We start from the raw sequence: 23,842 nt of genomic DNA, 5'->3' as shown, positions 1-23,842 counted from the left end.
GTACTCAAACCAACACTCAGCCAATATCTGAACCTCTTTGTCAAACAGAAGTTGTGGAATTGGTGTTTCCTTAACACATTATGCACTGTTAACTTCTGATATTTGGTTATTCTCAGCTAGGATTCCTGCTAATTCCAACTCTTTGTTTTGGAGAGAGTATTCACCCCACACAAATCAGTGTCAGTGTTTCTATACCTGAGTTGTCCCCCACCCCACCCCCAATTCACTTTGTATTGCTAAGCATGCTATAGTGCTAGCCCTCATGCAGTAATAACGGAACCTCTTGGTAAACAATGACAATCAACTGTGTCCACTTCCTTGGCATTGAGCTGATATTATTGATGTTATGTCTGGCTGTGACTACATCTCCTACATTGACTTTAATGCCAATTCTGGAACACATGCTTGGTTAGCAGACATGAATCCTTGTTCTCATCTGTTCAAGCTTCTTAGTCTAAACCGCCTATATGTAGTTTGTAAATACCAGGCCCTGTAACAGCACATAACCACCACAACAAGCCAAGAACCCTGTCTAGACAAATAAATAACTTTTCAGCAGATATAGGACATGGCGTAGCTGAAATTAGTGGTCTAAGAGTGTGTCATAGAGCCACGATTCCAGACACAAGTGACCTTTAAATTGTTACATTTTCTTAATTATATGCAACTTAGGTATGATGCAGTAAAGTGACAATTTCAAACGATTGGTGATAGTGAACTTCCTGTTGTTCCCAGAAATCTTTGTTCCTATCATTGTTCCTGCCCATGAAAATGCATTTGCCTTTTAAATACAATATAAAATATTTTCAAAAAATTTAACACCCTGGTGTGGATAAATTTGCAGTAGAATGTATAAATGGCTACTATCTTACAGTGCTGTGAAAAAGTATTTGCCCCATGCTGATTTCTTCTGTTTTTGTGTATATCTTATACTAAATTGTTTCAGGAATTAAAACAAAGTCAAAGATGAAACAAAGGCAACCTGAGTAAACACACAATATACAGTTTTTAAATTATAAAAGCCCCAACTGGGGCCTGTGTGCAAATGTATATGCCACGTAGTTACGAAGTCCCCAAGTCTATGAAACTACATTCATAATGGGGTTCAGCTGGACTAGATACCACCAAGACTGATTACTGCAAACCCTGTTCAATCAAATGAACCTTCCCAGAACTGGCCGACCTTCCAAAATTCCTCCAAGAACACAGCAACTACTACTCCTGTCCTGTTCCTCATGACATTGTTGGGAGATGTTATCTAGGGGTTATAAAGCCCTGCTGGCAGTTAAGAGGGGTGAAATAGAATGCTAGTTGCATATGTAACTATGGTTCTGTGAACCCCTTATATCATCCTTGTCATTTGGATCCAATACCATCATGAAGCTTGCAGATGACGCTGCAGTGGAATGAACCGAAGGCCTATATGGATGAAGTGGAGAGGCTGGCCCAGTGGTGCAAAGCCAACAACCTGTTTCTAAATACCAGCATAACAAAGGAACGGGTTGTGGGCTTCAGAAGGAACAGATGACACACACCTCAAATGATCAGTGGGACCTTGGTGGAGCGAGTGATCAACATCAGATACTTTAATGTAAACCTCAGCGAGGACCTGTCAAGTACTCGTCAAATTTCAATGCCAGTATGGAAGAGAGACAGATCTCCTCAACTATCCAGAAGACCTTTTTATCCTGCCATTATAAAGAGCATCCTCACTGGGAACATCATGCACTGCAGCTGTGCAGCAGCAAAGATCTTCAAGATCCCACAGACAACAGGTTATTCTGGTGGCTGTGCGTCAGAAAAACACCTCCACAACTCCGCCATGGGTGAGAGACTAAAAATGAGCTTCTTCCCAAGACCATCAAAACCCTGCACTTATGTCCACTACTCCAGCTCCTAACACTAATGCGCGCACACACACAGCGCACAAGGAGATACACTATAGTGTATATAAATATGTACATAATGTACGTATAGATACACAGATACATACATACAGTCATGGGATAAAGAAAGTACACCTTCCTTCAATTCTATGTTTTAGCACCTAAATAACAATTGGGTGGTCCTCACTAACTTCTATAAACAAACAAATAACCAGACAAAAAAAAAAAAAAAATTCAATATGTAGTCATTTTTCCCCAAAAAGTAAACCAACATTCAGAAACCAGGTGGGGGAAAAAAAAATAAGTACACCCTTCCAACTTCCACAATCATTAAGACAGTATTTAGCAGTCAGGTGTTACTAAAGAAATGTACAAGATCAGTTAATCTTAAAGAAGTGTGACTGTCTCTATGACATAAGTTTGAAGCAGCTTGAAGCACTCAGGTGTGTGTCTACATCATACCAAGAAGAAATTACATCAGCTATGACCTCCAAGAAGCAATTGTTGCTGCTTATTAATCTAGGAAGGGTTATAAGGCCATCTCCAATCAATTTGAAATTCAATATTCTACAGTTGGAAGGATTGTTTACAAATGCAGTGCCTTCAGGACAGTTGCCAGGAGTGGGAGACCCAGTTATCTAAGTCCAAGGTAAGACCATTTAATGCTCATATTCATGCCAGCACAGCACATCAGAAAAAGACATGGTTTTCATGGAAGGGTGGTTAGGAAAAGACCCTTCTCTCCAAAGAGAATATGGCAGCATGACTTAGGTTTGTAAAATTGTATCTGAAAAAGCCACAATTGTTCTAGAACAATATCCTTTGGACTGATGAGACCGAGGTGGAGATGTTTGATCATCATGCACAGCACCGTGTTTGGTGAAAAGCCAACACAATGCCACAAACACCCCATACCAACTGTCAAGCATAGAGGTGGAGGGGTGATAATTGGGCTTGTTTTGCAGCCACTGAGTCAGAGACAACAATGAACTCCACCAGGATATTCTTGAAACAAATGTGAGGCCTTCTGTCCAGCAGCTTAAGCTGGGCAAAAATTGGGTCATGCAACAGGACAATGATCCCAAGAACAATGGCTAAAGAAGACAAAAATAAAGGTGTTGGAATGGCCAGGTCAAAGTCCAGACTATTGAGGTACTGTGGTGGGATCTTAAGAGATCTATGCAAAAACGAATGCCCTCAAACATAAATGAACTGAAGCAATGTTTTAAATAAGACAAAATTCTACAGTATTTTGTGTAAATACTACCATAGCTCACTACAAATTTTTGTCGCAGTATCTTGGCATTTGTGCACACATACACAAAGAGATATTCTGGATGTAACCAGTGTTCTTGAAATCTCTGGCTGAAAACAGACATTGCTATTTCACTTGTGCAAGAGAAGCCAAACTTCATGCTCAAAATATCATTTAAGCCTCTGCCCTTGAGCTCTCCCAAGTTCATCATAAGGTTTTATTGTTGTGTAATGGTTGTTTGGTGTTTGTTCCAGATTAGTAAAATATTTTATGCTGGTTATGGTTAGAATGTGAAAACGCATTTTAATCATTTAATGACTATAATCTGATCATTTAAAACTTGACCACGTTATATTTCACACAATAAAAAAGGTGAATAGCCTTGTTCTAGAATTATAGAGTTGACCATGGCATTGAGAACAGTGAGATAATGGCCTCGCTTCTGGTAGACTGTGTGTGTCTGTGTGTGTGTGTGTGTGTGTGTGTGTGTTATTTTTTGAAGTGTGTCTACACTCCAGATGGAGATATGGAGGAGGTGGTTGCGTAGGTGCACAGTCAGCTTGATAGGGTGGCCTTCATGCTCTAGTGTTAAAAATAACTGTCTTTTATAATTTGAACAATTTGAAGCCACTTAGGAGAAAGGTGACAGTGAACTACACAGGAGAAAATGCAAGGGTGTACTGCACAGCTTGGTGTTAAGGAGGGGGGTTGGTGTAGAAACTATAAACAGAGGTTTAGCTGTAACATTTTTAGCACACCATCCTATATGGGAGATACTTGAAAACTATGCTTTTTTGTTTTTTCAGCTGAAGTAGCAGTCAGACCAAACACAAATAAAATTCACATTGTGGAAAAGCCAATATACTTGAATGGGAAAGGATGTGATATTTTATTTGGTTGTGGTGGGAGTTACTTTCTATCTAGAAAATTAGTTAGACAGCTGATGTAACCCATACATTCCTTGAAAAATCAGAACAAGTTTACATATTAATATGATTACATGATCATGAATTTATAAATACAACAAAACCATCATGATATTCACTCGGGACTCCTTCCATAGATGTTAAACAAATGTTTCCTCTTTGGACTTGTTTGTCCAGTACATCCCACAGATTAGCACATTGGCCTCACACCTCCAGGGTTGGGGGTTTGATTCCCGCCACTGCCCTGTGTGTGCGGAGTTTGCATGTTCTCCCCGTGCTGCAGGGGTTTCCTCCAGGTACTCTGGTTTCTTCCCCCAGTCCAAAGACATGCAAGGTAGGCTGATTGGCATGTCCAAAGTGTCCATAGTGTGTGTGAATGTGTATGTGATTGTGCCCTGCGATGGATGGGTACCCGTCGAGGGTGTACTCCGCCTTGTGCCCCATGCTCCCTGGGATAGGCTCCACGTTCTCCGCGAGCCTGTAGGATAAGTGATATAGAAAATGGATGGAATTTATAGGCCAGTCATTGTAATGTTCCTCAAACCATTCCTAAACAATTTTTGCAGTGTGGCAGGGCACATTATCCTGCTGAAAGAGGCCACTGGAAATACCTTTAGGAAATACCATTACCATGAAGGGTGTACTTGAACTGAAACAATGTTTAGATAGGTGGTATGTGTCAAAGTAACATGAATTTACACATGAATGCCGGGACCCAAGGTTTCCCAGCAGAACATTGCCCTGCGTATCACACTTCCTCTGCCTGTTTGCCTTCATCCTGGTGACATGTCTTCCCCAGGAAGGCGATGCACCTGCTCCCAGCTCTCCACGTGATGTAAAAGAAAACATGATTCATCAGACCAAGCCACCTTCTTCCATTGCTCCATGGTCCAGTTCTAATGCTCACATGCCCATTTCAGGCGCTTTTGGCGGTGGACAGGGGTCAGCATGGGTACTTTGACCAGTCTGTGGTTATGCAGCCCCATACACAGCAAGCTGTGATGCACTGTGGTTTCTGACACCTTTCTATCAAAGCCAGCATGAACTTTTGCAGCAGTTTGTGCTACAGTAGCTCTTCTGGGGGATTGGACCAGACGGGCTAGCCTTTGCTCCCCACTCGTGTCAGTGATCATAGGGCGGACATTACCCTGTCACTGGTACACCAGTTGTCCTTCTTTGGACCACTAACCACTGCATACTGGGAACACCTCACAAGACCCGCCGTTTTGGAGATGTTCTGACCCAGTCATCTAGCCATCACAATTTGGCCCTTTTCAAAATTGTTTCAAAGTCCTTAAGCTTGTCCATTTTTCCTGTTTCCAACACATCAACTTCAAAAAGTGACCATTCACTTGATGCCTAATATATCAAACCCCTTGACATGTACCACTGTTATGGCTGCACAATTAATCAGATATCGATCGCGATTATGATTTTGACTGCCCACAATTAAATGAACATGATCGACTGCGATATTGACGTTTAAAGTTCGTCCTACGCTCATAGAACACCGCTGTTTTCTCCACTCAAATCAAGCACTTCCTACACTTACAGCCAATCACATAGAGTGGCGCATAGAGAGAACATCATCTGCTTCTCTCAACTTCCCGATCTCACAACCACCATCATTGACCACATGTTCCTAAATTCTGTCATAATTGACAAGCTCAAGTTTCCTCATGCCTACTTGCATGTTATATTGTGGCACATTAACGCTACCATCTCTTAAATAAATAAATAAATAAATAAATAAATAAATAAATAAATAACCACTAAACTTCAACTGTGCTCCTAAATTTTTGTAATCTCCTAAATTAAATTCGTTTGCATCTCTCCTCCTGTAAACACTGTTATTGCCTTTTCTGCATACGCCTGAATTGTTTTCATTTAGTTGCATATTTTCATTTGGTTGATGGCATTTTTACTTATCCTATATTTTGGGTACAATTTTATTTATATTTTGCTTCTACGAGATGATGCACTTTAAGGACCAGTCTAATTTGATGCAAAGATTTGTATATTAGCAGGAATGTAGCACAACATGGAGGTGAAAGCAGCGGTCTGTTTATTTAAATGTGAAAGTACAATAAAAATATGTTGTCACTAAAATCAATGAATAATCGTGATAAATAATCGAGATCTTAATATTGATCAAAATAATCGGGATTATCATTTTGGCAATAATCGTGCAGCCCTAACCACTATAACGAGATATTCAATGTCGTCCCATTCACTTGTTCGTTATTTTAATGTTATGACTGATCAGTGTATACTGTAAGTCATAATGAATTAGCTGTTACTATAGAAATTATTGCATTTTAAAATGAGCACATTAATTCACACAGATCATTTGAACTACAGCTGGCACTACTGCCAGAACCATGTTGTTATAGAAAATTAACCAACATCCTCTGACCAGTCAGATTTGAGAATTCAACAGCTCTGTGGAATAAAGTAGTTTATCAAAAGTAACAACAGAAAAGCACTGCTAGAGATGTAACAGCCATATTAGCTAAGCTTATAGATTCTCCGGCTAATGTTAGTGTTGTGCTGCATTTTGGAAGATGATGGCTTAGCTAATTTTGCTACTAATATTACGTTGCAGAACTAAAACCAGCATTTTATGCTGAGCAGTGTGACATGTCAAGGAACTGAAAAAAAATTAAACGATAAATCCGGTTTTTACTGGATGGATTATATTAACTTAAGCTCCAAACTTTAAATAAATATAGATCTGTGTAAGATTTCCTGACACACAATGTCAAGAAATCAAGCTGACTTTGAGCCTAAAGCCACCAAGTTTAACTGAGTTCCAGTGTCGTCTGGAGTTCTCCGTTTGGCTTGTTCAGTTTCTCCCTGGTGGCTGGATGGCTTTTATTCACAACTCGGTCTTACTGAAGGAAAAAAGGTCACTGGATCTGCTGTTTTCAGGCGTCTTTTCTCCTCCGTTCACAAGCGAGTGTCTGTTTTCATTGCAGCTCCAGTTAGGCCTTTGTGCTGTACAAAACTCGAGTCTCATGGCTCCTGAAACGAACTCCTCCTCTAAAAGGTATCCAAAAAGGTTCCGATTACACCTAGGTGCATATTTAACTAATGTGCGAGAAGAGAGTTATGTTTTTATGTTGTGTCTTATTGCCGCTGGCATGAGTATCTCTCCATAGAACATAAACATCTTTTTGTAATATATTTTAGAAGCTGCAATGTGTAAGGTTTTAAATTAAAGATGCTGAAATGAAGATTTTGTCTCTTTCTGGCAAAAAAAAAAAAAAAAGGTTTGTGCTACACTATTATGCTACATGGATTAATTTCAAGGTTGCCAGTGCCAAGTTAATACCGAGAAGAATTCAAGGCTGCATCCCAAACTACACAATGTTCACTAAGTAGGATGCCTATATAATGACACCAAAGGTATGCTAAAATATTATTTATTACAGCAGTATGCAGTCCAGGTATTTATGACACTGAGGCTATAAATAAATGTTGCCATAATGGTGTTACAGAAGTTTTATGAGAAGACTTTATTGTGTACGTCAGTTTGACTGTCAGGTTTACTGACTATTAGGTAAAAAAGCAGAACTTGCTTTTTTAGGTGTAAGGTACAATATAATCAAGATATATTTTCATAAATGTTAATTTTATTATACACAGGGTCAGTGGTTAAGGCTTTGAGCTACTAATCAGAAGGTTGTGAGTTCCCAGCATCACCAAACTGCCTCTTTTTGGACCTTTAACCCTCAGTTACACAGTTGTATTATGTCTCAATCATATGTCTCATCACTTTGGATAAAAGGATCAGCCAAATGCAAATGTAATTTTTGGCCCTATTTCAGGGAAAAAATGTCAGTTATTATTCATTGTAATACCCTACATAGTGTAGAGACTACATTTCTACAAAATGAAATTAATTATCCTGACGTGGACAAAAATATAGATGATCCAGTGATTCTGGTATAATAATAATAATAATAATAATAATAATAATAATAATTATTATTATTATTATTATTATTATTATTATTATTATTATTGACATTTTCTTTAGTTAATCCTGATTTATTTAACAAATTGACAGCTCCAATGTTTATTAGATTGAAATTTAAGTATATTTTTCTAATTTTTTGATAACACATTTTATTGAAATTCAAGACACACACACACACACACTCTCACACTTCTTTCTCACACATACACTCAGTTTTGCTACATCACATTTACATTTATGGCATTTGGCGGTTTCCCTTATCCCGAGCAACTTATAGAAGTGAAAGATTTTACATTTACATTTCTCATTTATACAACCTAGCAATTGAGGGTTTGGGGCCTTACTCAAGGGCCCAGCAGTGACAGCTTAGCGGTTCTGTGATTTTAACTCACGATTGGGACATGGATTAGAGACAATTCACAAACACACACACTCAAACTCATGCACATTTCTGCTCATACAAAAATATTCGTTTCTCTCTCGGCACAATAAACAATGTTGCCAGGCAACTGGAAAACCAGAACTGAAGAGAGGATTATGTATTTGGATATGGATTTGTGTGTGTGTGTGTGCTGGTGTGTGCGTTCCTCTATATGCCAATGTATGCTTGTGCAAATGTGATTCTCTGAACATCATATGCAACATGTGCAATGAGCATTAGTGGATTTTATCTATGCGTGTGTGTGTGAGAGCGAGAGAGTATGCAGCAGAGTTGTGAATAATCAATCATTCATGACACATACACACTGCGCAGAGGCTGGAGTCAGTCATGTGTGCTCTTTCGTACAGATGTGCTATACACACACAGCTTCCTGGAAATGTAGTTGAATCCACTAGCATATTGTCTGTCCTCTTATGTAGATATCTCCATCATCTATACCCTTCTCTGTCTTTCTCCCTCTCTCTCTCATCATTGTGCACATGTATGCACACTTCACTACTTAATAACAAAGAGAAAAGAAAAAAGTAATCTAAGCGTCAGACTTCCAGCTTTTGCCAGAGAGCTTTAGAAGGAGTGTCTGTTTTGAATGTGTGTTGAATTATAATGCAGCAATAATAATACAAATAAATTAGGCCCAGAAACACATTGGATAAGCCTGATAGCCCCCTCTAATCTAAATGGTGAAAGGGTGTGCATGGCACACAATATCATAAGACTACAGTACACAACAAAAGGAAAATAACTTGACACTCTGTGATGGGTGTAGAAGAAATTTGGAAATGTGTTTATTTTATCAAAGAAAAGTCCTCCTGTCTTGAAAATTTTCATAGTGGAGGAAAAAGTGTACTTCTGCCTCAGTGACCACACTGTCTGTCCTCTCTGGGCAGTCCGAATCTACTGTTGTCCCTTTTCAATAAGAAGTTCCTGGGGCACTGATACTGTACTTCGTCAGAATTTATCTCAGACAGTGAACAGATACTCTGCCAGTTTATACTCCCTGTTTAGGGCCTGATAACACTGTAATCACAACCGGGTGTGCGAGCTGTCTCCGTTCCAAATAGGTTGTTTGGATCAGTCTGATAATTTGGTTTACTGTGATTAGACTGATAAGCAGTGCTAGTCTAAGCCTGCTGGGTGTTGTTCTTTACACCTTTTGATATTTCTGCAGAATTCTCATGCTTGTCCCACCTACTGTAGTGTAGCCCCCAGACCTCACCTGCATACAGCTGAAAAGGTGCATTAATGCAGTCAAAAAGTCTGCACCAAATTTTGATTGCGATGTCCATTTTGATTTCCCCCAAAAAAAGAATAAATAACAACATGAAGAAGAAAATCGATTTCTTACTTTTTAGTTTTCAGTCCAAAGTATTGAACTACTTTGTACAAAGTAATGTTTACCCACTGTACCACTATAAAATGGGCAAATGGACTTGGTAGAATAGTCCATTTTGCCAAACATAATTAAATGCTTATTTAAAATGTACATATACATTGTATGGCCAAAAGTTTGTGGACACCTGACCATCAGACCCATATGCAGGCTTTACCCAAATTGTTGCCACAAAGTTGGAAGCACACTTTTTTATAGGATGTCTTTTGTATGCTGTATTCTCGATTATAACCGTGCCCTTGTGCACAAAGTGAAGTATATAAAGACATGCTTTGCCAAGGTTAGTATGGAAGAAATTGAGTAGCCTGCACAGAGTCCTGACCTCAAATCCACTGAATACCTTTGGGATGAATTGGAATGCCGAATGTGGCCCCAGACCTCCTCACCCAACATCAGTGCCTGACATCACTAATGCTCTTGTGGCTGAATGGATTAATCCCCACACTCTGAAATCTAGTGGAAAGCCTTCCCAGAAGACTGGAGGTTATTATAACAGCAAAGGGGAATTAATCTGGAATTGGATGTTCAAAAAGTACATACGAGTGTGACAGTCAGGTGTCCACAAACTTTTGGCCATACTGTATAGTGTATTTGACTGTAACTAGAATTAGTTACACTAATTCACCCATGGTCAATTGACGTTCTATGGTCTTGGGAGTTATTTTTCACCATAATTTTGACATCAGGAAAACCAAAGGATGCCACAATAGCAGCTGCCAACTGTTAAGTACAGATCATAATGGTATGGGCAGCATACTCATGGAAATCATTAGGTCCAGTGATTGCCATGCATGTTCATATCATTTTACAGAACCAGAAGCACCATAGGGTGTTAACCCTCTTTCCAGATGATGTTCCCATACTGCTACAATTATTCAAGAGTGGTTTGATGAAAAGCAGGATGAAATGAAGTGCTCTTCAAGGCCTAGCTGAATCACTAGTCTAGAAGTAGATAACTAGCCTATCACTCTCATTGCTTTCTGTCCTATCGCTCTCATCTTTTTTTTCCACTCTTTTTTCTCCCTTTGTCTGTTTGTTTCTCTCCCCCTTCATTCTTCCCTGTCATTTCTCTCTCCAGCTCTAGTCCTCTGTCGTCCACCATGTTGGCTGTCGGCCTCTTCATTCCCCTGCTGTTGCTACGGGTTGGCTGTTGCCGGGCGACTGAAGTTCCAGAGGATGCAAGTGCCGAGTTCTGGGTGAGATTATACCATCAGCTCCAGATGGCAGGAGCCGATGACAATATCATCTTCTCTCCACTGAGTGTGGCTCTGGCACTGGGCATGGTTGAGCTCGGAGCTCGGGGGTCGTCACTGCAGCAGATCAGACAGGCTGTGGGTTACACAAACTACAGGGAAGGTAATGAAGTGGCCTAAAATCTGAGATTTATCGTCACATCAAAATATAATTACTTAATTACAGAAAATCTAGTGCATGGATAACTACACAATTAGGTTAGTGTAATTCTAACGAGCAAAAGGTTCAGAATTAAGAGCCTCTAAAAAATGTTATTGATAATATAGAGGGGTGTGTGGTGTGCTCTCACAGACGAGGAGTTCGCTGTCCTCAAGAACCTAACCCAGGCTCTTATTGGAGATGAGGCCCAGTACGTGGTGCGTTTTGCGAACTCCCTGTTCCTCCAGACTGGCATTCACTTTAGCCCTGAGTTTCTGAAGCTCGTTAAGCTTTATTTCCATGCTGAAGCAGAAACCGTGGACTTCAACGAGTCAGCTGCTGTGGCTCAACACATCAATGCCTGGGTCCAGAACCACACCGCAAGTAAGTACACAGCCATTGCGTTTATTTCACTTGAGATCACTTAAAGCAAGCAAGAAAGCCCCTCAGATTCAAATGTCTCATATCCAGAGAGACCTTATGATTACGACACAAAGTAATACAGAACATTAAGTCTAAAGATTTTCATATTCTGCATTTTTCCCCTTCTGTCCTCTGCAGGTAAGATTCATGACCTGGTTTCGGCAGAGGATTTCAGCAGCTTGACAAGAATAACGCTGATTAACGCAGTTTACTTCCGAGGCAGTTGGAAGAATCAGTTTCGACCCGAAAACACAAGAACATTTTCCTTTAGTAAAGATGATGGCAGTGAGGCGCAAACGCTGATGATGTACCAACAGGGTGACTTTTACTACGGTGAGCAATCCAGGCAGGTCTGAATGTACTAACAGTAATTTTTCATTTTATCATTTATAAACCAAATATAATTTTATACCAATATTTTCTTAAAGGACACTCATATCATTGGTGCATGCTGTTATAGGAAACTAATAAACCACCCTAAAGTGATTTTAGAAGAATAAAACCAATTAATTCCTCTTACACCACAAAATTTTGCCAATGTTAATAATTTAAAAAATTTATGAATGACACAACTTAATTTTTAACAGTTTATTAAGCTATGGTTAATGCTGTCTAGAAAAAGAAAAGTTAGTTCCTGTTATAGCATCTAAAAACAGTCAGTTACTTGCCAGCCTCTCTCTTTTTCTTTTTTTTTTTCTCTTCCCTTCAAGTTGATATGACCAAAAATAAATATAAAAATGCAGCTTACAGAGAAACTACAAAGCCGTCTGTCTTGAAGACGTTGGAAAAATTCATGGACCAAGATTAGATTATACTGCTCCGATGGTTTCAAAGTACTGATACTGCAGATTCCATCTCAGAATGCTAAATAGGGTTTCCTCATGAAGCACTTTACGTTTCAACTGTTACACACCTTTTTCAATTTAAGTTATGTAAAGCATCTGCCATACCTTACCCTATGCAAGTTATTACTATAGAAAAGACAACCTATTAGAACAAGCACATCTGGAACTACTGCCAAATCATCCTAAATCTTCTGATCAATCAGAATGAAGAATGCCACAACATTGTGGTATAAGTTAAATTAATCAGTCCGTCCAGGATTTTGTGATTGAAGAAAAGAATGCAAGATCATGGAAACTCTGCAATATTTGGAGGAACTAGTAAGGTTTTCGAAATTACCACAGATTTTCTGCAGATTTGGGCCAAGACGCATCATGTGACGTCGTCACGACACTTTTTTTTACGACACGAAAAAAAGCATTTTTGGCCGCAACAATTACAAAAAATAAATGTAATCTAGTACGGACAGTACGGCAACATTTCAGTGCTTCTCATAAATAAGGGCGTTCTTTATGTATCATTGGCAGTATTTCTCTGTACACATGCACTTCATGCAAACTCCAACAAACGCACTGTGCAACCAGGCTTGCGATTGGTCATTACTAGGGCTGCAACTAACGATTATTTTCGTAATCGATTAGTTGGCCAATTATTTTTAATTATCTTTTAAATTATTATTATTACACACACACCCCCCCATTAATCGGGGGGGGGGGGGGGCTTTCTGTACCCTTTTTTCCTTTATTTAAAATAGAATACATAAACTGAGTGTTACAAATATAAACTTCAGACTAAAACTTTACACAACTGTTTGTACAATTATATACGACTGAAAAGAACCCAATACACACACACACACACACATCAGAATATATATATATATTATTAATTTAGGACTGTAGTTTAATTCAGTGCTTTTTGTGCATCCATAAAAAGACAATGCATAAATACTTATACACACACACAGACATATATACAGTATCTCACAAAAGTGAGTACACCCCTCACATTTTCTGCCATGCAAGGTGCTAACTTGCCATCAGGAGCAACTTGGGGTTCAGTGTCTTGCCCAAGGACACTTCGGCATGTGGAGTCATGTGGGTCGGGAATCATACTGCCAAACCTACAATTAGTGGACAACCTGCTCTACCACCTGAACCACAGCCGCCCACTGAAAACAAGATGGAGGGAGAAAAACAGGGAAACACGGGGAAACACACAGGAGTTTTCGCACAGACCATGACATCATTAGCAGACCACATGATCTAAACTTTTGAAATAGCCCACACATAAGATAGGAGTCTCATGTACAGTATCTCACAAAAGTGAGTACACCCCTCACATTTTTGTAAATATTTGATTATATCTTTTAATGTGTCAACACTGAAGAAATGACACTTTGCTACAATGTAAAGTAGTGAGTGTACAGCTTGTGTAACAGTGTAAATTTGCTGTCCACTCAAAATAACTCAACACACAGCCATTAATGTCTAAACCACTGGCAACAAAAGTGAGTACACCCCTAAGTGAAAATGTCCAAATTGGGCCCAAAATGTCAATATTTTGTGTGGCCAGCATTATTTTCCATTATTATTTTCCATTATTTTCCAAATTGGGCCCAATTAGCCATTTTCCCTCCCCGGTGTCATGTGACTTGTTAGTGTTACAAGGTCTCAGGTGTGAATGGGGAGCAGGTGTGTTAAATTTGGTGTCATCGGTCTCACACTCCCTCATGCTGGTCACTGGAAGTTCTACATGGCACCTCATGGCGAAGAACTCTCTGAGGATCTGAAAAAAAGAATTGTTGCTCTACATAAAGATGGCCTAGGCTATAATAAGATTGCCAAGACCCTGACACTGAGCTGCGGCATGGTGGCCAAGACAATACAGCGGTTTAACAGGACAGGTTCCACTTAGAACAGGCCTCGCCATGGTCGACCAAAGAAGTTGAGTGCATGTGCTCAGCGTCATATCCAGAGGTTGTCTTTGGGAAATAGACGAATGAGTGCTGCCAGCATTGCTGCAGAGGTTGAAGGGGTGGGGGGTTCAGCCTGTCAGTGCTCAGACCATACGCCGTGCACTGCATCAAACTGGTCTGCATGGCTGTCGTCCCAGAAGGAAGCCTCTTCTAAAGATGATGCACAAGAAAGCTCACAAACAGTGTTCTGAAGACAAGCAGACTAAGGACATGGATTACTGGAACCATGTTCTGTGGTCTGATGAGACCAAGATAAACTTATTTGGTTCAGATGGTGTCAAGTGTGTGTGGTGGCAACCAGGTGAGGAGTACAAAGACAAGTGTGTCTTGCCTACATTGAAGCATGGTGGTGGTAGTGTCATGGTCTGGGGCTGCATGAGTGCTGCCGGCACTGGGGAGTTACAGTTCATTGAGGGAACCATGAATGCCAACATGTACTGTGACATTCTGAAGCAGCGCATGATCAGTATGCAATATTCCAGCATGATAACGACCCCAAACACACCTCCAAGACGACCACTGCCTTGCTAAAGAAGCTGAGGGTGAAGGTGATGGACTGGCTAAGCATGTCTCCAGACCTAAACTCTGTTGAGCATCTGTGGGGCATCCTCAAACAAGGTGGAGGAGCACAAGGTCTCTAACATCCACCAGCTCCATGATGTCATCATGGAGGAGTGGAAGAGGACTCCAGTGGCAACCTGTGAAGCTCTGGTGAACTCCATGCCCAAGAGGGTTAAGGCAGTGCCACACAAAATATTGACACTTTGGGCCCAATTTGCACATTTTCACTTAGGGGTGTACTTACTTTTGTTGCCAGCGGTTTAGACATTAATGGCCGTGTGTTGAGTTATTTTGAGGGGACAGCAAATTTACACTTTACATTATATATATATATATATATGTGTGTGTATGTGTGTGTGTGTATATATATATATATATATATATATATATATATATATATATATATATATATATATATATATGTGTATATGTATTATAGTGTATATATGCATTATTTTTATGGATGCACAAAAGGCACTGAATTAAACTACAGTCCTAAATTAATAATAAAAACTCACTTTCACTGCGCCTTGTGGTTCCTGTTACTCGCTGCCTTTAGACACATTGTTTTAATTCTGTTTACTTTTGATCATAGTGTTTTAATTAGACATTACAGATCGTACTCGCTCTCCCAGTGTGTATCAGTGTGTATACACTGCACGTGATCAGCAACGCGGCCTCATTACTAACACATCACTTCCATTATAATAAACGACAGAAGTTACACTGATGCAGCATATAATGACAAACTTAAATTAAACTAAACCTTTTAAGCAACTCCTGACAGCATCACTGTCGTGCTCATGCTACACAAACTTCGCTTTATAAAGTTTGATCTTCTCCACAGTTTTTAATATAAAATGCACCCCTGCCTTAGAGGACTTGGAGGTCGCACACTTTCTTCCTCAGTCACTTGAAATTTTGCCTCCGTCTGATGGTGGCTGAGGTCATGTTGGGAATAAAAGGTAATGCTGACATAAACAGTAAACTGAAGAAAATTATTGTTAGTGACTCTGCGTATTAGGCTAAAGCTAGCAGCGTCGAATTACATGCGCATGACCTCATGCGCCACTTACAAGGAAGCGGCTTATACTTCCGGTTAGTTAAAAAAAATGCTAGTGTTTAGACGATATTACCTTAGTACATGAAGTATAGTGCATAGTATAAGTGTATAGTGCGTCATTTGAGACGCAACTTTCGGAAGAGAAGTAACATCATGAGTAAACACACCCGGTGCCGCACGCAGACCAACTAATTCGTTATTAACGAATAACTAATTAACGAAATTCGTTGATGGTGATTTTCATAATCAATTATTATATATTTTATCGATTAGTTGTTGCAGCTCTAGTCGTTACAAATGAGTTTTTGCTGTCGGCACATTGCAAAAGGCAATCTTTTTCCGTGGATGAAATTTTAATAGTGTCGTCAGTATTGGAGCACTATATGTGATGGTCAATATCTGCCTTAATAAAGAAAGTGTACACAGTGATTAAAAAACCAAGCATGTCTCTAAAGTAGATCTCATAAAAACGTTGATCAGAGTTCTTAATCACTCCCTTTGGTACGACAGTGCTCATGTTGCCGTTTCAGAATGTATGCCGGCCGGCAAGCATAATTTTTATATATTAAATACAAATAATTGTTTAGGCTTATATTATATATAGTAAGCTTTACTATTGCCTTGACTATTACTAGTAAACAAGAAATGTTATAATTTTTTGTCATAATTAAACTAACAATTACATAATAGCAAATATTTACTTCTACAATATGTGCAGATATTTTAAATGAAAGCAGCCATAATAGATGGAGGTACAGAAGGGGACCCCTGTACGGTTCACATGTGACTGTGTTGCCTCTCTTCAAAATATCAGCTTAACAGAAGCTGAGAGAAACACTGCATACTTTCTTTTCACCACTTGTGCAGGTGAGTTCAGTGATGGCAGCTCAGAGGCAGGAGGAGTGTATCAGGTGTTGGAGATGCCATATGAAGGTGAAGACATGAGCATGATGATTGTTTTGCCAAGACAAGAAGTTCCACTGGCCTCGTTAGAACCGATCCTTAAGGCCTCGCTGATTGAGGACTGGGCCAATAACGTCAAGAAGCAGAAAGTGGAGCTTTACCTGCCCAGGTGAGAGACTTGGATAATGGAGTGGGAATTGATGTTGATTAAATGGGGAGATAAAACGCATGAACAGTTTTGCCTAGACAATTCAATTAAAAATAGTATACAGTGGGAAATAAGTATTGAACGTGGCAACATTTTTTGCATAAATATATTTCCAATGAGGCTATTCACATGAAATTTCACCAGACTTTGGTATCGAAATGTGGGTGGACCTTCCAGCAGGGTAACGATCCAAAGCATACAGCAAAGGAAACTCTCAATTGGTTTCAGTGAAAAAAATCAAGGCGTTAGAATGGCCCAGTCAATCACCTGATTGAATCCAATTGAACAAGATTTAAAGACAATATGTTTAGAAGAATGGGTCAAAATCACACCTGAATACTGTGGCCTATTAATTTCTTCATACAGGAAGCATCTTAAAGCTGTCAATACAAACAAATTTCAGTTAGCGTGTTCAATACTTTTTTCCAGTCTCATTCCGCTTTATTACACAACTTTATTTATGGACTTTAATGTTGTGAATTATTTATATTTCCAGATTTCTTGAGTTAATACTGATGTCTGATGAAAATTTTGTGGGAATAGCCTCGTTGGAAATATATTTACTGAACAAAAATGTTGACGTGTCCAATACTTATTTCCCCCACTGTAAATTAACATATTTAAGGATTAGAAATAAAAGCTGCATTCCAAACAGGCTTTCAGAGAAGGATGACTGCATCTTGGCATGAATTCTACTGGATTCTGGTTGTGCAGGAATGTACCATTTGAAAATTACTGCAGAGGTGGAGTAGGCCTGGGGGATAGTGCGATGTACTCACATATTGGCAATGATTGACACATAACAGGATGCTGATGTCTGACAGACAATAATCACCCATGCTGCAGAGGGGAAAAGAACTAATAGAGACAGTACCATTTTTGCATGGAAAAGCACTGCCTGGAACACGTTTAGTGTTTATATGAAAAAAAACAGCTCATGCCACAGGACAGCATCACCATAACATCATGACAGCGCCCACTGTAATAACAATGAGAGAAAAAAATGCTGGTTGCAGTGTTTTTTAAAAGCTGCTACATTCTGACTGTCTTGAGGCATTTTCACATAGAATTAGTTTTATAGGGCAGCTAAATATTAACCTGTAATACATTTCCTATGACTGTTATTAACCAATGATGTTTAAAAGGTCGAATTGCAACTGGGTGAGCCTTTTTTTTCACCACAGCAATTTTATCCATGTGTATAAAATTCTAAGCATTATCTGTGTAACTTGGGATGGGTTGCAAAATTAGGAGACTATAATGCTCCCCGTGAGTGTGCATTGTAACTTTGTGTACTGTCTTTTTATGCCGGCACCACTAAATGGTATAGGCATTATTTTTTCAGGATGTCCGTCCAAGAGTCTCATTAATGCAGATGAACTGATTAAATTTTGCAGTTGATCCAAACAGGATCAAGTTCACTTCAAGGTCAAGTGTCTGAAATAATTGTTCTTCACTAGCTTCCTTCCTGTTGGAAGTATGCTGTATTTTAATGGTAATCCTGGAATACAAATTAGTAAGAAGAAGGACTAAAGTCATGGCAGGGGCATCCTTGTCAATTGCTTTTGTATCTTTTAACACTGGCATATGGTGTGCGAATTGAGGGTTGACTAGTTCTCAGTTCATGCCTTAGTGTGGCTGCAAAGCTAGGTCCACAGATTCTGTAAAATGGTGTACTTGGATATGGGAGCAAAGATTGACGTTTGAGCATCTCAGGCTTTTACCTTTTTTTTATTTTATTTTATTTATTTATTTGTTTGTTTGTTTGTTTGTTTGTTTGTTTTTGCAAAACCTACAAATATGTTCAGGTGGATCCCCCTGTTTCCTCTTTCGTTTGGTTTAAAACAAAAATACTGCCAAATGGAGGGGGAAGGTAATGAAGGAATCTGGCAATGTTGTTGATTATCTCACAATTTTAATAAGGAAATATTGTGATAATTATTTTAGATATTGCCCAGCCCTAAGGTCTAATGATTAGACTGGGTGCCTGGAACATTCAAATTGTGCGTCTTGGTTAGTTGCCTGGCAAACAAGTACATTAAGTAGGTTAGCAGTAGGTAGTTGCCAGTGCTTTTTTATTTTATTTTATTTTTTTCCCTCCTCCCCTGTCCACAGAAAAGCACCCTGTTTGAAACCCTATAACTGAAATGTTAGTGATGATTTATGATCGAGTGGCACACTATTATCGTGTACTGCAACAAGCAGAGATATGCAAGTGATGACAAACTTTCAAAGGTATTATCAGGAGTGACTAAAGACTATGGCTACACAGAATCTTCCCCTCACCAGGAATTTGACTGCTCACTTATTTTATATACTCAGTATTATTGCATTTGACTAGATTGTCAAACTTTAGGGTTAAATTAAGTTAGCTGCTATTTTTACTCTAGTTAAACTGGTTCCTGGACAACTAACACACGAGTGTGTAAAGCACATTGGGGCTATGACTTGCCCAGTGGGCTAGCTAATGAATTTATGATGGATTATGTTGCAGTGTGCAGCATATTGGACAGTTGTACACTAATCATTTGGTGATGTGTTCCATGTGACTTGGTGTATGTCGATGTGAGTGTCGTCATGAAGGGAGGAATTCAGTGATGTCAGTAATGATTTTCAGATCAATGGTTTCTGATTGTGTCCCACATCTCACTGCCACCTGCTGCCCTTACTGATCACACCAAATGGATCGATTCCATGGACTGCCAAATTCATGATTCAAAAGGAAGTTGGATCTATCCGAGCAGCCTACTTTACGGCCCAGTTTTATGCTTCTGTGCCCACTGATGACGCACTAAATGCAACAACGGATTCTTAATCTGTCTGATTTCTACCACACACTACAATCAAGCTATTACATATGTACATTTTGCGTTAAGGATGGAAAAACTGCCATCTCGTTCTTAACTCTGTGCATGATTTTATTCTTTTGTTTATTTTGATGATGATGTAGGTTTAAAGTGGAGCAGAAGATTGACCTGAGAGATGTATTAAAGCAACTCGGTATTAAGAATATCTTCACCAAGGAAGCAGACCTGTCAGCCATGACAGCTGAGATAGAAGGTATGTGTAGGTATTAACATCTCTCAGAACATTACAAGCACACACAGGAAGTGTCATACTTCTGAGTCTTACAGTGTTGCTTGAACATTATTATTATTATTATCATTACTATTATAGTAGTGTTTCCTTGTGTTTATCCCTATATTCACAATCATCCTTTTCTTTTTCCTGTTCCTGCATTTCATTTATTTATCCATCTTTTGCCTTATATCTGCCGTATAATCCTTACATCCCTCTCCCTATACATCTCTTCTCTCATCATGTCTTTTCATCCTTTGTGCTTTCCATTTCACTCTTTCCATTCCCCTTTTATTTATTTATTTTTTTGCTTGTTCTCTCTCCTTCCTTCTGCCTTTCCTATATTGTCTCCGTCATTTCATCCCATTGCTCCATGACTCTCTACCTTAACATTCTGTCCTGTTTGTTTGGCCTACCTTCTGGCCCTCTTTCCCTTTTTTCTCCTTCCTTTCACACCTCTCTCTGTTCTGATCTGCAGAAGGGAAGGATCTGTTCATCGGGAAAGCTGTACAGAAGTCTTACCTGGAGGTGACCGAGGAGGGAGCGGAGGGAGCTGCCGGATCAGGTGCACTTAGTCATTTTATCCCTCCCCCTCTTTCTCTCATTATTTTATTCTTTAATGTAACCACACAACAGTGACTTTTTCATTTCTCTTTCTTTTTTTTTACGTTCTCCATCATACATTTGGCTCAACGTCAACCAGATCACAATAAGTTAGAAGCTAGTAGGTGTTCCAGGGTTGAATTTATTGCTGATTGCCATAGTTTAATAGTAGTGCCTCGATAGTGCAGATAGAAGCCATAGGCTGTCGATACATCTATGTGTTGATAGGTGTGTATCATTTTTACAACACAAAACATACAGTCACATCATGTTACATTCAGGGTGAACACACTGTATAATTGTTCTACTCTACATGCGCCCCCTCTCTCTTTCTGTCCTGCCACAGTTCACGTCTTTCTCTTCACACTTTAATATTCCTACCTCTCTCACCCTCATCAGATTGAATATTCATTTATTGTAAGAGCACCTCTGGAATATTCATTTTCTGACAGGACCAAGAGCTCAGTTCAATATATCTTATTAGAGTTGTACATATTTGCTTCCAAGACTCAACATGTGATTAACAAGACCAAACTTCCTTTTCTGGAATTGGCATAGAGGCCACACCTCTTTAACTGTGACAGACTCACATAGAAGCCATGCCTCTTTCTCTGGGGCAGACAGGTACAGAAGCCACACCGATTTCTCTGGGACAGACTGGCATAGAAGCCACACCTCTTTCTCTGGGGCACACCGGTACAGAAGCCACACCGCTTTCTCTGGGACAGACTGGCATAGAAGCCACACCTCTTTCTCTAGGATAGACTGGCATAGATGCCACATCTCTTTCTCTGGGGCACACAGGTACAGAAGCCACACCGCTTTCTCTGGGACAGACTGGCATAGAAGCCACACCTCTTTCTCTGGGACACACTGGCATAGAGGCCACACCTCTCTCTCTGGGACACACTAGCATAGAGGCCACACCGCTTTATCTGGGACACACTGGCATAGAGGCCACACCTCTTTCTCTGGGACACACTGGCATAGAGGTCACACTTCATTGTCTGGGGCACACTGATACAGAAGCCACACCTCTTTCTCTGGGATAGAATGGCACAGAGAACGCGCCTCTCTCTCTCTGGGACAAATAGGGACACATGCAATGCCTCTTTCTCTGGGAAAGACTGGCACAGAAGCCGCACCTCCTTTCTTTTTTGACAGAATGGCACAGAAGCCACACCTCTTTCTCTGGGACAGAGTGCACACCTCTTTCTCTGGGACAGACTGGTACAGGCCATGCCTTCTTTATTGAGACTGACTGGTGTCAGACTACTTTATTAGTACAAAGACCTCCAGATCCATTTGGTCATGATTTGGCAGTGAAGCTTTATGTAATACATCTTGTTTTATCAGTTATTGCAACAGGTACACCAGTTCAAATGAGTTGATGGGATCTATTTTCTTCCACAGGAATGATTGCTCTGACAAGGACTATGGTGTTATACCCTCAGGTTATGGCTGATCATCCCTTCTTCTTCATCATCCGGAACAGGAAGACAGGTATAATGTACCTGCAATCTGTACCTGTTTTATGTTTAATAAATATCTCCTTTGTAAAAACAAGGCATATCTGATATCTGCCATTTGCTTCTTTAGTTTTACACTGGAACCATGAGGCTAATATAGCTACCAAGTAATGGAAGCTCACAGCTTCCAGTTTAGCAAAATGTCAAACTTTGTTTGGCTCAGTAATTAAATTTAAGATAAACAGATTTATATAGAAGTAAGTCTGTATTAAAATGCAATATGCAAATCAATTTTTTCATCCAATTCTTTCACATTGTGAAAAACTGTCGATTGAGGAAGAAAATGTGGAAGAATATTAAAGCCTTTTAATATGGCTTTAATATAATCGTTACTGTTTCTTGTCTGTTTCTATAGATAACATTGTCACATAGTGCCACACAAGTCTGTTTGACATACTGAACAACCTGTCAAAGCCGTTTCAAGCAATTGTGTGAAGTGTTAGACATCTACAGTATTAGCACAGTGATAAACTGAAGGTTCTGCTCCATTACTTTGTAGCAGAACTAAAAAAACAACAACAACAAAAAGATATTTAAGACACTGTGCATGACTTGGTTGTTTTACATTTATATTTTGGGTAAGGAGGGGCTGTTTTCACTTGTGACTAAACTGTTCCTTTAATATTAAATATGTGTGTTATTGTTGTGTTTTTGTTTGGTTGGTTGGTTGGTTGTTTTTTTTTTTTTGTAGGCTCCATCCTTTTCATGGGCCGAGTCATGAACCCAGAGGTCGTCGATCCCTTCGATCCTGATTTGGATTCTATTTAATGCATCACTGATAAAATGTAATGAGGCCCAAAGAGTGCCAATGCCATTTTTTTCCCCTTCATGGTTTTCTAGAGGGAGAACCCTGCATACACAAATTATACTCTACATAATATGTGATTGTATTTTGATACTCTCAGCTTTAACCACAAGAGCAGATGTTGTAAATATATCTGAGATAATGGTCTCTGTGGCCATGATGGTAAAAGCAGCACATGCATTTATACGTATTTATTGAGATAAGTAACTGCATTTCTGTTTCACCAGCCTCAGAGTATGCACTCTTCATTACTGTAAATTTGCTGTTGTGTTTACAAAGTAGATATTTATTAAATATAAACGTGCAGTTTTCTCTTACTTCTTTCCTCCCTCTTGCTTTCTATCTTTTTCCTCACCGTCCTGAACTTAGTACGTTTACTCTTCAATGTGGCTAAAGTACTGCTGAAATATTGACATGCCTTATAAATGAGTTTTCAATTTTATGAATGTACAGTTATGGAAGCAGGATTACCATGTTGACTTGGTGTGCAGACCATCTGTTTGATGTACAGGGATTTGAATAAGAGACACACCAGCTGTATTCTTGATTTCAGAAATAAATATGAATGTGGAAAA

General features: G+C 39.4%; 1 protein-coding gene across 2 annotated transcripts in view; it reads left to right on the top strand.

Moving 5' to 3' along the window:
- The window catches only part of serpini1 (serpin peptidase inhibitor, clade I (neuroserpin), member 1), a 30,913-nt gene extending 7,071 nt beyond the window's left edge, over positions 1-23,842 (top strand). For both annotated transcript variants that reach the window (XM_017466314.3, XM_017466313.3), the window contains exons 2-9: positions 10,960-11,237; positions 11,427-11,657; positions 11,835-12,029; positions 17,009-17,213; positions 20,203-20,312; positions 20,809-20,895; positions 22,347-22,436; positions 23,154-23,842. In XM_017466314.3, coding sequence (XP_017321803.3) covers positions 10,982-11,237; positions 11,427-11,657; positions 11,835-12,029; positions 17,009-17,213; positions 20,203-20,312; positions 20,809-20,895; positions 22,347-22,436; positions 23,154-23,230 — 1,251 coding nt within the window. In that variant the 5' untranslated portion in view covers positions 10,960-10,981 and the 3' untranslated portion in view covers positions 23,231-23,842. The remainder of the gene's footprint in view (positions 1-10,959; positions 11,238-11,426; positions 11,658-11,834; positions 12,030-17,008; positions 17,214-20,202; positions 20,313-20,808; positions 20,896-22,346; positions 22,437-23,153) is intronic.

The sequence above is a fragment of the Ictalurus punctatus genome, chromosome 4, assembly GCF_001660625.3.
Source record: "Ictalurus punctatus breed USDA103 chromosome 4, Coco_2.0, whole genome shotgun sequence".
Classification (NCBI taxonomy): domain Eukaryota; kingdom Metazoa; phylum Chordata; class Actinopteri; order Siluriformes; family Ictaluridae; genus Ictalurus; species Ictalurus punctatus.
Note: the sequence above shows the minus strand (reverse complement) of the source record. Positions and strands in the feature narration are given on the sequence as shown.